Source organism: Chrysemys picta, chromosome 1 (assembly GCF_011386835.1).
Source record: "Chrysemys picta bellii isolate R12L10 chromosome 1, ASM1138683v2, whole genome shotgun sequence".
In the NCBI taxonomy this organism is placed as follows: domain Eukaryota; kingdom Metazoa; phylum Chordata; order Testudines; family Emydidae; genus Chrysemys; species Chrysemys picta.
This window is the reverse complement of record NC_088791.1, coordinates 294,608,140-294,621,937: the sequence shown is the minus strand read 5'-3', so window position 1 is coordinate 294,621,937 and position 13,798 is coordinate 294,608,140. Positions and strand designations below refer to the sequence as shown.

General features: G+C 48.0%; 1 protein-coding gene across 1 annotated transcript in view; it reads right to left on the bottom strand.

Moving 5' to 3' along the window:
• Nucleotides 1-958: 958 nt before the first annotated feature.
• GPALPP1 (GPALPP motifs containing 1) overlaps nucleotides 959-13,798 on the bottom strand; it is a 35,945-nt gene continuing 23,105 nt past the window's right edge. Inside the window, exons 5-8 of the mRNA XM_005287173.5 lie at nucleotides 4,091-4,225; nucleotides 3,753-3,917; nucleotides 3,260-3,358; nucleotides 959-1,292 (exon numbers count right to left, since the gene is read on the bottom strand). Coding sequence (XP_005287230.2) covers nucleotides 1,077-1,292; nucleotides 3,260-3,358; nucleotides 3,753-3,917; nucleotides 4,091-4,225 — 615 coding nt within the window. The 3' untranslated portion in view covers nucleotides 959-1,076. The remainder of the gene's footprint in view (nucleotides 1,293-3,259; nucleotides 3,359-3,752; nucleotides 3,918-4,090; nucleotides 4,226-13,798) is intronic.

Below are 13,798 nucleotides of genomic sequence, written 5' to 3'. Positions count from 1 at the left end.
AGCCAAGTGTGACAAGGGAAAGTGGACCAGCCATTTGTATCGTAGACTGCAAGAAGATCATGTGCATTGTAAAAGTCACAAGTTGGGGAGGAGCCAGCAGGGGAAAAGAACTTTATCTGGGGATACACTTCAAGATTATACATTTCAAATGTTTACTGGACTATAAAGGGGGGGAGAGGAGATCCCCTAAGTTATACTTCACCACAGGAGACAAAGAAAATCAAGCACTTCAGGCTATGTAAGTGATCCTCAGCCAGGACTAGCCAGCCATGCTGGAAGAATGACTATGGTGAGAACTTTTTTGAACAAAAAGACTATAGTTTGTTGCATTTCAGTCTTGATAGAAATGGTTGCAAAAATAGGCTATCACTTAAACCTATGTCTATGTTAATGAACTTTTTAGTTTTATATAAACCAACTCAGGGCTATGATTGAAGGGAAGGGTGAGAGAACCCCAGGTAAGTTAACCCGCTGCTGTATACTGCCTTGTTAAAGGAGCAGAAAAATTGATAGCTTTGGGGGTGCTACAATAAGAGGGGACTGAGCACTGCAGAAAGATGTCTCTGGGGAGAACTTGGGGCTGGAAGGGTTGTGGAGGTCCCTCTGCAATGAGTAACTGGGTGGCAGAAGCTGGGTGAGACCTGCATGCTTGTAGGCTGTCTGGGCTGTGAGCCACAGCAACATAACTGTGGGTGCTTTGACAGTTGCAGGGCAGGTGGTGACTGAATGCTTTACTGGCCTGGGTAAATCTCAAAGGGTCCCAATAACCACTTTTAAATTTATCCTTTTTGAAATATTAGGTTGATTTAAAAATGTGGTTAACCAACTTATCTTGCAACAATTTTGAACTAAATATCGTTTCTGATTTTTATACACTACAGATTGTATAATTTTGTTGTGCGCATTTCCTAAATAGCATATTACATATAAGAAAAAATAACTGACATATCAACATTCCTTTTTAAGCATAAAGAAATTTATTTTGCACACAAGTATTTACAGAAAAATGTACTTTTGTTTTGGAAGTTGCTGAAGTTTAATAGATTTCTCCTGAAAGAAAACTTCATATCTTTGCATTATAAAAACATATTGCCTTTGCTATGTGAAAACCTGGTGTTTAATTCTCTGGATTTCTTTATCAGGGCTTTCTTTTGAACTTCGTCAAATCGATTGACTTGGAGGTCCTGGTCTCGGTCAAATGGCCTTCTCTCTTGAGGCTTCTTATCTTCAGTTGCTTTGCTCTTTAATTTTTTATGATGCATATCCATGAGAGATTCTGATCTTTTTGAGTCCTGGAAATAGGGGAAGAAGGAGGGTGAATATTGCAGAATGACGGTGAAATATAGCATAAACAAAAATGACTTAAACTGTGTCAAGAGTCAGGATGGTTGAGGAATTTCAGAAAGACAAGATAAGCTACTGGGCAACATGAAAGTAAATGAAATTCAGTGTAGACGAGTGCCGGGTAACTCAAATTAGAAAAAACACTTTTATATACTGTTTTAGAATGGGGTTCTTACCTCTGAAACTCACTGTAGACAAACGAATATGAAGTTACAGGAAAAAAGTACTAAAGATTGATTTTAATTCAGCAAACACTTAAGCATTTGATTAGTCCACTGAAGTCAACAGGACTACTCACATGCTTGAAGTTAAGTACTGGCTTAGGTGCTTTGCTGAATTAGGGGCTTATGTTGTTTTTCAGAACCTGATGCTGCTGTCATACAAGTCAATGGTAAAACTCCCATCGATTTTTAAACAGGAGCGACATCAGTCCCAAGTAGGGGATGCTGCACCATCCTCTGAGAGCAAAATGTGTATGTCCTGCTATGGCTAGGCAGTTCCTTGGACTCCCATCCCATTGCAAACCTGTGCAAAGGCCTGACACAAACTGGTCTATAAGCAAATCTACTTCTATCTTTGTCTGTATTTTTAATGACATCTACATGATGACAAGCTCTTTGTTAAATTCTATTTTTCCTTCTGCTTATTCCCCAGTTGTAGTCACCATCTTCTGTGATATCAAACTGTTGCTGTGGAAAATCATTAAATCACAGGCCAGAATCATTCCTGGTGTAATTCCACTGACTTTAATAGTTACACCAGAGGATTGATAGTGCCAAGTTATCACTGCAGATGCTGAAAAGAAACCATTTTAAGATATAAAGCACTTTCCAGGAAACTGTCCTTGGTAGGAAATCAATGGAAAAAGGAAGAAAAGCCATTTGAAAATGACCTAAGACTTGTTTTAACGCAGAACATTTTTCAAAACATTCTAAGAGGCATCAACTAACCTTGCACAGTAATAGTATATGCAAGTTTCTCTCTGGTAGGGGAGATAACAGAATACAACTTAAAAAAACTGCATTTATGTAATGTCCACAACTGAACAAGCAGCAGGAAATAGAGAAAATTCAAGACTGTACACTAATAGCTCTGGATCTGCAAGCCCTATAAATCTAAAAAGATGCATCACCTAATGAACTGCAAATAAATTATTAAGAATGCCCCATAAACTCAATTCTTCTAATATAAACCAAGGTTGCTTGTTCTCTCAGTTAATTGTTTTCTCTTAGGAGATTTGACTGTCTTCCAGCTGATGGCTGTAAACAAGGGAGAAAAGGAAGGGGCAGCTGTAGGACAGACAATAGCCCACGCTGTGAAACAGCAGTGGGTGGGGGAGGGAAGTGATTGTGAAGCTATGAGGCTCAGATTTTTAATTACCAATATTTGTCCATGAAAACTACAACTGCTTTTGCAGAAACTAAGGAATATTTCCAAGTAAAAATGTTGCCCGAAAGGCAGACAATTATGGTATTGATCTCTTAGGCACATTGAGCCTCCTTTGGATGGTTCTGTATTTTAACCTTTCGATTAAAACTGTAATGCTGTTTTCTTCCAGGGATGCCTGTAATTCAGTGATGTCTTTTACTGTTTGACTTGAAACTGTCTATTCCCAGCAATGGAAGTTTATAGGAATCGTTTAAGTAAAACACGAACTGAAACTCATCTAAGAAAAGGCATATAAAAACCTACACACAGACACTATTTTTCAGCAGCAGCGGGAGGGCCCAATCTTGCTCTTGTTGAAGTCCATGACAAATTCTCTAATGGCTTAAATGGCTGCAGGTTTGGGCCCCAGAAGAGAAGAATATAGTGATATCACCATGGAAACCAACAGTGCTAGGAATGAGAAACCAAAAGAGAGCTAAGAATTAAAGGAAACCTAGAAGAAAAAGCATTTTGTGCTTATACTTGCATTGTATGAAGACAGCTGCTCAGCCAGTCTCTTGTCTCTCGCTGATAATACAATTTCTTCATCACCTTTACTAGTTGACTTCTTTGCTTCTTGCATTTCCTGATGAATGGAAGCAGACTGCAATTATTAGCAGGCAGCATACTTGAAGTAAGTGACAAAGAAATCTATACTTATCTTGCTTAAATATTAGAGGAGCGGGTCAAGATATAGAGCCTTTGTACCTCTGCCCCTCAGGCATTTTTGTTCTGCTTGATAAGAAACAGTAACTGGCTGTTCATTAAATTGATACAGAACAATAGACTTCCCAGGCCATAGCAGACAGATATAATGTTTAATGTAAGAAGGAAAATAACTACTTTTAGGTCTGAAATTTCTGTGTTTGGGAACATGAGAGCACTTTTATTAGGTTATCCCTGAATAGCAGAGGCGAACTCTGAGAAGACTGATAACATATAGACTGTCTGCATGTTTATATGAATGAATAAACGCTCACTTGGGCTTTCCTCTCTCTGTCGGCTGGAGTATCTGTCCAAATTGACTTATCTCCTGATTTCTCATCTGTTCTTCTCTTGAAAGTTCTTGGGCCCAATCCAAAGCCTTTCAATTCTGGTGGAAGCTCAGTCATCCAAGACTCCCTTGAAACTTGCTTGGACCCATCCTTTAAGAAAAAAATCATAGCGGGAATGTTAATAAATAAATTGTGGATTCTTCTAGATAACATTTTATTCAGTGCTACAGTCATTTAGCATCTTCAATACATACAGCTGAGCTTGCTAAAATTCACATCTTTTTAGGCCAAGAAAACATGCACAGTCAAAATTATTAACTTACATCATCTGAAGAAGTAAGTTTTTCTTTCATTTGCTGAGCTCTGCGTTCAAAGTCTCTAGTTACACTGGATTCTACTGGTCCTTTTGCGGGCATTGGACCTATGACAGCATCATCTTCCTCACTACTATCTGTTGCCTTCCAAAAATAAAATAAGACATTATCAACCATAATAGGTCACTATAGAAATATTCGTAGCTATAAACCCAACTGTCTTCTCAAACAGGCCCATGACCAATAATTTCTTTCAATTCATATTAAGAAACAGGTGTATTATAAATACACATTACTTGTATATCCAAGCATTTAAAAGCTGTCCAGTCCCAGCTCTAACTCCCATTGCCCTTAACAGAAACCAAATTATTTCTAATCTCTACACTTCTGAAAGTGTCATCAGTGGTGGTCAATAGAATTCTTGCCAGAGAGACATTAATAATGCACTTTTTTTTGTTTAAGATGTGTAGAATACTTATCAAGATGATATCTTTTGATATTCTGCTCACTCTCCTGTAGCTCCAGTGATAAATGATTAACATCAGAAACAAGTGAAGTGTACATGTACAACTCTGATATCATGGGCACCAATATATCCTCCATTACTGCCATCAACATTCTGAATGTATTGCCATAGGTGTGCATAGCATTTTACATAGCAAGAAAAGAGCTTAGAATCTACACTGATCATAGTAAGACTGGATGTTGGGAGGAGGAGAACAGGAAAGGGCGGGGGTGGAAAGAAGAAAGGAATAAACAGAATATAGTTATGGAATTGCTTCACTGGTACAGCACATGCTGTGCTAGTTCCTAGTTAAGGTTTGGTTTGTGTGGTGTGTGTGTGTGTGTGTGTGTGTTTTAATTTCCTTTCAACGTTGTTTAAAATGGAATTTCAATTTGAAGGATTGTTGGGAAAGTTAGAACTGAAGAAGGCTGGATGGAGTACAGAATAAAAGGAGACATTCCAGGTCTAGAGTGCTGAATGGGAGATGGCGCAAAAGTCCATCTAAGAAGAACTAAGCTAGGTGGAAATGGAAGGACACAAGTTCTGCGAAAGACTGCCAAGTGACTAGTGATGAGCTGTAGGAAGTGGCAGAGTTGTGCAAAGCCTTGAAAATGAGAATAAGGAGTTTGCCATTGATGTAAAGGTGGGGCCTGTTAAGTGGGATAGATGCATTCAAGTGGCAGAGGAGAGTGGTGGCATCTATTGGTAACCTACAAGGCAACAAAAGACGGTTACTCACCGTTGTAACTGTTGTTCTTCGAGATGTGTTGCTCATATCCATTCCATTAGGTGTGTGCGCGCCGCGTGCACGATCGTCGGAAGATTTTCTACCCTAGCAACACCGGCGGGTCGGCTGTGGAGCCCCCTAGAGTGGCGCCTTCATGGCGCTGAATATATACCCCAGCCGACCCGGCACCCCCTCAGTTCCTTCTTGCCGGCTACTCCGACAGTGGGGACGGGGGGCGGGTTTGGAATGGATATGAGCAACACATCTCGAAGAACAACAGTTACAACGGTGAGTAACCGTCTTTTCTTCTTCGAGTGCTTGCTCATATCCATTCCATTAGGTGACTCCCAAGCCCAACTTAGGTGGTGGGGTCGGAGTGAGACATTGCTGTGTGCAAAACTGCTGATCCGAATGCAGCATCGTCCCTGGACTGCTGCACTAGTGCGTAGTGAGCTGTAAACGTGTGGACTGATGACCAAACCGCAGCTCTACAAATGTCCTGGATCGGAACTTGAGCCAGGAAAGCCGTCGAGGAAGCTTGGGCCCTCGTGGAGTGAGCGGTGATGTGCGGTGCTGAGACACCTGCCAGGTCATAGCAAGTCCGGATGCAAGACGTAATCCAGGAGGATAGGCGTTGTGAGGAGACCGGTGAGCCTTTCATTCGGTCGGCCACTGCAACGAAGAGTTGCGTCGTCTTTCTAAAGTGCCTTGTGCGGTCAATATAGAAAGCCAGGGCCCTGCGCACGTCCAGAGAATGCAAACGTTGGTCCTGGCGAGTAGCATGTGGTTTAGGATGAAAGACCGGGAGAAATATATCCTGGTTGATATGAAATGGAGAAACCACCTTAGGGAGAAAGGCAGGATGTGGGCGAAGCTGCACTTTATCCTTATGGAAAACTGTGTAAGGGGGCTCGGATGTAAGCGCCCTGAGTTCAGAAACGCGCCTTGCTGAGGTGATGGCTACGAGGAAGGCTGTCTTCCAGGATAGGTACAGATGTGAACAGGTGGCCAGTGGCTCGAATGGAGGACCTGTGAGCTTGGAGAGAACCAGGTTGAGGTCCCACGTCGGAACGGGCTGACGTTGTTGTGGGTACATCCGGTCTAAGCCCTTGAGGAATCTAACGACCATCGGGTTAGAGAATACCGAGGACGCGAGTTCTCCTGGGTGAAAAGCCGATATAGCGGCCAGGTGAACTCTAATTGAAGATATCGCCAACCCTTGCTGTTTTAGGGAGAGGAGATATTCCAATATGAGAGGAATAGGTGCCTGTAACGGGGGCGTGGCTCGTTGTTCGCACCAACAGGAGAACCGCTTCCACTTGGCCAGGTACGTGGACCGTGTTGAGGGCTTCCTACTGCTCAGCAGAATCTGTTGGACAGAGTGTGAGCATTGCTGCTCTACCTGGGTGAACCATGGAGCAGCCACGCCGTGAGGTGGAGTGATTGCAGGTCGGGGTGACGCAGCCGGCCGTGGTCCTGAGAGATGAGATCCGGACATAATGGAAGCGGGATCGGTGTCTGAACCGAGAGTTCCAACAGCGTGGTGTACCAATGTTGTCTCGGCCACGCTGGAGCGATCAGAATAACCTGTGCCTGGTCTCTGCGCAATTTGAGCAGTACCCTGTGGACCAGAGGAAACGGAGGGAAGGCATAAAGCAGGTGGTCTTTCCAGGGAAGGAGAAACGCATCCGAGAGGGAGCCCGGAGCTCGACCTTGCAGGGAGCAGAACACGTGGCACTTCCTGTTGTCTCGAGATGCAAACAGGTCTATCTGGGGAAACCCCCACTTCTGGAAAACGGAATGTATGATGTCCGGACGGATAGACCACTCGTGCGTTTGAAAGGACCTGCTGAGTCGGTCCGCCAAAGTGTTCTGGACTCCAGGGAGGAACGAGGAGTACTTGTGGCACCTTAGAGACTAACAAATTTATTAGAGCATAAGCTTTCGTGGACTACAGCCCACTTCTTCGGATGCATATGCTGTAGTCCACGAAAGCTTATGCTCTAATAAATTTGTTAGTCTCTAAGGTGCCACAAGTACTCCTGTTCTTGGCATAGAATTGACGAACGTGCTCCTCCTTGCTTGTTGATGTAAAACATGGCCGTGGTGTTATCGATGAGAACTAACACACAGCGGCCACGTAGGAGATTGAGAAATGCCTGGCACGCCAGGCGCACCGCCATCAATTCCCGAACATTGATGTGCAGGGCTAGCTGGGGTGCAGTCCACAGGCCCTGGGTATGGTGCTCGTTGAGATGGGCGCCCCAACCCAGAGATGAAGCATCTGTGACCAGGTGCAGAGAGGGTTGTGGGGCGTGAAACGGCATCCCCTCGCAAACCACATTGTGATCTAGCCACCATGTGAGGGAGGTCAGGACCGAGTTCGGGACCATGTTCAGGCTGTCCCGATGTGGGCGGTATATCTATGACACCCAGGTCTGGAGTGGGCGAAGCCGAAGTCTGGCATGCCTGGTTACGTACGTGCAGGAAGCCATGTGACCTAGCAGGGTAAGGCACGACCTCACCGTGGTAGTTGGGAAGGCCTTGAGTCCTTGAATGAGGCTCGTGATGGTGCAAAAGCGGTTGTCTGGCAGGATGGCTTGTGCACGTCTGGAGTCTAGAACTGCGCCGATGAATTCTATTCTCTGGGTAGGTTCTAGAGTGGACTTGTCCTTGTTGAGTAGGATGCCCAACTCGTTGAATGTGTGCACTATTATGTGGACGTGGGCTCGAACTTGCTCTTTGGTGCGACCGCGTACCAGCCAGTCGTCTAGGTACGGGAACACCTGTATCCCTTGCCGACGAAGGTACGCTGCCACGACAGCCATACATTTCGTGAACACCCTTGGGGCCGAGGATAGGCCGAAGGGAAGGACTGCAAATTGGTAGTGCACCTTGTTTACCACGAATCGCAGGAAGCGTCTGTGAGGCGGGTAAATTGCGATGTGAAAGTATGCGTCTTTCATGTCGAGGGCGGCGAACCAGTCTCCAGGATCGAGGGAAGGGATAATGGCCCCCAGAGAGACCATGCGGAACTTCAACTTTACTACGAATTTGTTGAGTCCGCGCAAGTCCAAGATGGGTCGCAGACCTCCTTTGGACTTGGGAATGAGGAAGTAACGGGAATAGAATCCCCTGCCCCTTAACTCCACTGGAACCTCCTCTATGGCCCCCATAGCAAGGAGCGTGGAAACTTCCTGTATAAGAAGTTGCTCGTGAGAAGGGTCCCTGAAGAGGGACGGGGAAGGGGGGGAGGAGGGGGGGATTGAAGAAAACTGGATAGCATATCCCCTGTCCACCGTGCGAAGGACCCAACGGTCCGAGGTTATAAGGGACCAGGCACGGTGGAAATGGGAAAGGCGATCCCGAAAGGAGGGGGCTGGATCCTGGGGGATGACTGGGGCGCCGTCCTCGACCGCACCTTCAAAAGTTCTGCCTGGGGCCTGAAGGTGGTCTAGGTGGCCCCTGGTTCTGACCGGGTTGAGGGCCGGTCCACCTTCTTCTACCACCTCGCCCTCGCCTCCGGGCCGAGTCCTGTCTCTGACGAGGCGGGGGGGGGGGGGGGGGGGTAGAAGCGCTGAGGCTGCGGTCTGAATGGCCTGCGCTGAGGGCCCACAACATGCATCCCCAGGGAACGCATGATCGTCCTGGAGTCCTTGAGGCTCTGCAGGCGAGAGTCCGTCTTTTCTGAAAACAACCCTTGTCCTTCGAAGGGTAGATCCTGCAGGGTTTGCTGCAGTTCCTGAGGCAGACCCGAAACCTGGAGCCAGGAGATCCTCCGCATAGCGATACCTGAGGCCAGGGTTCTCGCAGCAGAGTCCGCTATGTCTAAGGAGGCCTGTAAGGAGGTCCGAGCCACCTTCTTACCCTCCTCTACCAGGGCTCCAAACTCCTCCCTGGACTCTTGGGGAACCAACTCCTTGAACTTCCCCATAGAGTTCCAGGAGTTAAAGCTATAGCGGCTCAAGAGCGCCTGCTGGTTAGCCGCTCTAAGTTGCAGCCCTCCGGCTGAGTAAACTTTACGGCCGAATAAATCGAGACCCTTAGCCTCCTTTGATTTGGGCGCTGCGGCCTGCTGACCGTGGCGCTCCCTTGCGTTCACTGATGCCACCACCAGTGAACACGGCTGGGGGTGGGTATACAAGTACCCGTAGTCTTTGGACGGGACAAAGTATTTCCTTTCCACCCCTCTCGCTGTGGGTGGGATAGAGGCAGGAGTCTGCCATATCGTAGATGCATTGGCTTGTATCGTGCGGATCAGGGGTAACGCCACCCTCGATGGGGCATCTGCTCCGAGGATATTCACGATGGGGTCGTGCACCTCCACTATCTCCTCCGCCTGCAGGTCCATATTACGGGCCATCCTACGCAGAAGATCCTGGTGAGCCCGAAGATCTATTGGAGGTGGACCTGTGCACGATGTGCCCGCCACTGCCTCATCCGGAGAGGAAGAGGAAGATGCCTCCGGTGGTACAGGATCCAAGGGAGGGTCCTGGTCTCCCTGCTCCTGGGCCGGAGCATCACCTGCGCTTGGGTCCAGGGCGTCAGGTGGTGCGGACACGGAAGCCTCCATGCCCCCTGGCGGAGGCCGAGAGATGGTGGACTCCGGGGCCCTTCTAGCGGAGTGACCGGAGCGAGAGGTCGAAGCAATTGGAGCCCCTTGCGCCTGATGGTACGCCCACGGGGTCCAAAACGACCAGTGAGATGGGCCATGAGAATGGTCCTCTGTTATGTCCTGCCAATGGCCCAAGTCCTGTTCCTCGGCTTGCCCCTGAGGGGGGTATGCCGATCTCGAGAGGTCCTCCGAGGAGCGAGACACCGATCTCGATGGCCATGGCGGTGCCGAGAGCGTCGAGACTATTCCCGTGGGCTGCGGTGCCGCACGGTGCCGGTCCGGAGATGATCTATCTCTACGCGGTGCCGGCGATCGGTGCCGGGACCGCGACCGGTGCCGATGACCTCGTCGGTGCCGGGAGTCGGATCTGGACCTCGACGAGGACCTGGAGTATGCCCGGTGCCGGGAGCGGCCTCTCGACGTCTAGCGTCGACCGTAGCGGTGCCGAGAACTACGTCTCGACGTTGATCGGTGCCGACGATCATAGCGGTGCCGAGACGTAGAGCGGTGCCGCGAAGAAGATCTTGGCCGCGAGTACGACCGGTGCTGAGGTGATATTCGGTGCCGGGACTGCGAGCGGCGTGGGGACCTGCTTCGGGACCTGGATCAGTGCCGAGGTTCCAGCCCTTGCGATGGAGGGCGCATCAAGGCAGGTTTCCCCCTCGACTGGACCGGGCGAGTCAACGGTGCCGTCGGTGCCGGTGGTTGGGGCGGTGCCGGCTCCGTGAGAGCTATTAAGTCTCTCGCCGCCGCGAAGGTCTCTGGAGTCGACGGGAGGCACTGTATCACCGCCGGCCTCGGTGGAGATGCTATCTGCACCGGACTCAACGGCCTCGGCGCCGGAGTCGACGGTGCTGGAGGCACCTGTTTCCGGTGCTCCACCGGCGGACGCGGCTCTACCCCCGGCACTGGGGGAGCCGGCGTCTTCGGCACGGAGGTCCCCGTCTTATGTGCTTTTTTATGCCCTGGGGATAATGACCGGCGCCGAGGCACTTGCTGTGCTTGCGGTGCCGACGAGGTCCGGTGCCGGGGAGGCTTGTCCGACGCCACTCGCGTGGTCGGCATGGCCGGTGCCGCCGGGGCACTGCGCACAGAGGCGCTAGGTGCCGGGGCCTGGCTTGTAGATGGAGCGTCCGGACTAAGTGCCGCCTCCATCAGGAGTTGCCGGAGCCGAAAGTCCCGCTCCTTCTTGGTCCTTGGTCTGAAGGCCTTACAGATCTTGCACTTATCTGTTTGATGGGACTCTCCCAGGTACTTCAGACAGGAGTCGTGCGGGTCGCTCGTGGGCATAGGCTTAGCGCAGGAGGCGCACTGCTTGAAGCCGGGAGCGTTGGGCATGAGCCCGGCCCCGCGGCCGGGGGAGAAAGGGGGAGACGACCCCCTTAATCCCCTGAACTACTATAACAACTAGAACAACTTTTAAAACTATTTAACTATAAACACTAGAACTATAACTATAACTATAACTGCGAATAACTAACTAAGCTAGGGAGAGTGGAGAACAGCTAAGCAGCGCTCCACAGTTCCAACGACCGTCAGGGGCGGTAAGAAGGAACTGAGGGGGCGCCGGGTCGGCTGGGGTATATATTCAGCGCCATGAAGGCTGTGTTGCTAGGGTAGAAAATCTTCCGACGATCGTGCACGCGGCGCGCACACACCTAATGGAATAGATATGAGCAAGCACTCGAAGAAGAACAGGGCTGGCACAGCCCAGAGGAGCAAGCTTGAGTGGCGAACAAGCTGGTGGTGGTAGGGAAGTACCAGAGCCACTGTGGGCAAGGTGGCTACTTGCAAGAGGCAGGGGGTAACAACATGATCAATAGTCCTAAGTACCCTGAGAACCATCCCAATGGACAAGGGTGTCTCTCTCTTTCTCTCTTCCCCTTCGCCCCCCCCCCCCAGTCAGTAAGAAATCTGTATATTTTGTAAAGCAAGATGTGGCAGGCTTTAGACACACCCTGAACGTTAGAGGAAGGCAAGAGAGTAGGATGACAATAAGGCTGTGGGACCACAAAACTGACAACTGTGGAATTATCTAATATGATGGAGCAAGGAAGAGGAGAGATTTATTTTGGGGGTGAGATAGTTTTGGCATGCTGAGTTTAAGTTGACAGGTGGGCTTCCAAACAGTAGATGAGAAAGTGGCAGAAAAGAGTGGAGAGGAAAAAACCCACCACCAGACTTCAGTGTAAAAGAAGTTACTCACCTTGTGCAGTAAGGATGGTTCTTCGAGATGTCACTATGGGTGCTCCACTGCAGGTGTGCTTGCCTCCCTGCACTGCTGATTGGAGAACTTCAGTAGTAGTGTTGATTAGACAGCAGATGCGGGCTAACCCCCCTCAGTTCCTTCTCTACTGCAGAGTCCCAGACAAGAACCCTGGAGTACAGGGAAGGAGGGTGGTTTGCGGAGCACCCATGGGGAACACATCTTGAAGAACCATAATTACTGCACAAAATGAGTAATTTCTCTGATTAGCGTCCATATGGGTGCTCCACTGCAGGTAAATCCCGAGCACTATCCTTATTGGCGGGTTAGGACTTCGGAGTCGGGTCAGTTACAGATGACTCTACTGTGGCGCTGAAAATGGCATAGGAGGTGGAGTCTCCAGTGATCGTGTAGTGTTCTGTGGAAGTGTGGACTGATGCCCATGTTGCTGCTCTACAGATTTCTGAGATAGGATGTTCTTGAAGAAGGTGATGGGTGAGGAGATCGACCTTGTGGAGGGCATGCGAATAGTATCTGGAGGGGTCATATTACAAGGTTGATAACACCGTCTAATCCAGTTTGACACCCACGTGGAGAGTCTCTGGACTGAGCCCTTGGACCTCTCCGCAACAGCAAGGAAAAGTCTAAAAGACATCCTGAAAACCTTCATCCTATCCAGGTAGAAGGCTAGGGCTCTTCTGAGGTCTAGCATGTATAATATAGCCTCCCTGTTGTCTCAATGAGGTTTGGTATAAAAGGTTGGAAGCTGAATCAGTTGATTCATGTGAAGTGTGGTGGTGAACTCATGATTAACTCAAAAAAATGTAATGCCTTTAAAAAAATTAATTGCAATTAATCACACTGTTAAGCAATAGAATACCAAGTAAAAAGAAGAACAGGAGTACTTGTGGCACCTTAGAGACTAACAAATTTATTAGAGCATAAGCTTTCGTGGACTACAGCCCACTTCTTCGGATGCATATGCTGTAGTCCACGAAAGCTTATGCTCTAATAAATTTGTTAATCTCTAAGGTGCCACAAGTACTCCTGTTCTTCTTTTTGCGGATACAGACTAACACAGCTGCTCCTCTGAAACCTGTCAAGAATACCAAGTGACATTTATTAAATATTTTTGATTTTTTACACTAATATTGATTTCTATTACAACACAGAATACAAAGTGTAGTGTTCACTTTATATTTTTGATTACTAATATTTGCACTCTAAAATGAAATGAGATTTTTCAATTCACCTCATACAAGTACTGTAGTGCAATCTCTCTATTGTGAAAGTGCAACTTACAAATGTAGATTTTTTGTTTTTGTTTTTGTTACATAATTGTTTTATTTTTGAGAGCAATGTAAAACTTTAGAGCCTACAAGCTCACTCAGTCCTACTTCTTGTTCAGCCAATCGCTAAGACAAGTTTGTTTACATTTACAGGACATAATGCTGCCTGCTTATTATATACAATGTCACCTGTAAGTGTGAATGCTTGTTCTCACTTTTGTAGCCGGCACTGCAAGGTATTTACATGCCAGATATGTTAAAAATTCATATGCCCCTTCATGCTTTGGCCACCATTCCAGAGGACGTGCTTCCATGCTGACGACGCTCGTTTAAAAAAATAATGCATTAAACTTGTGACTGAACTCCTTGGGGGAG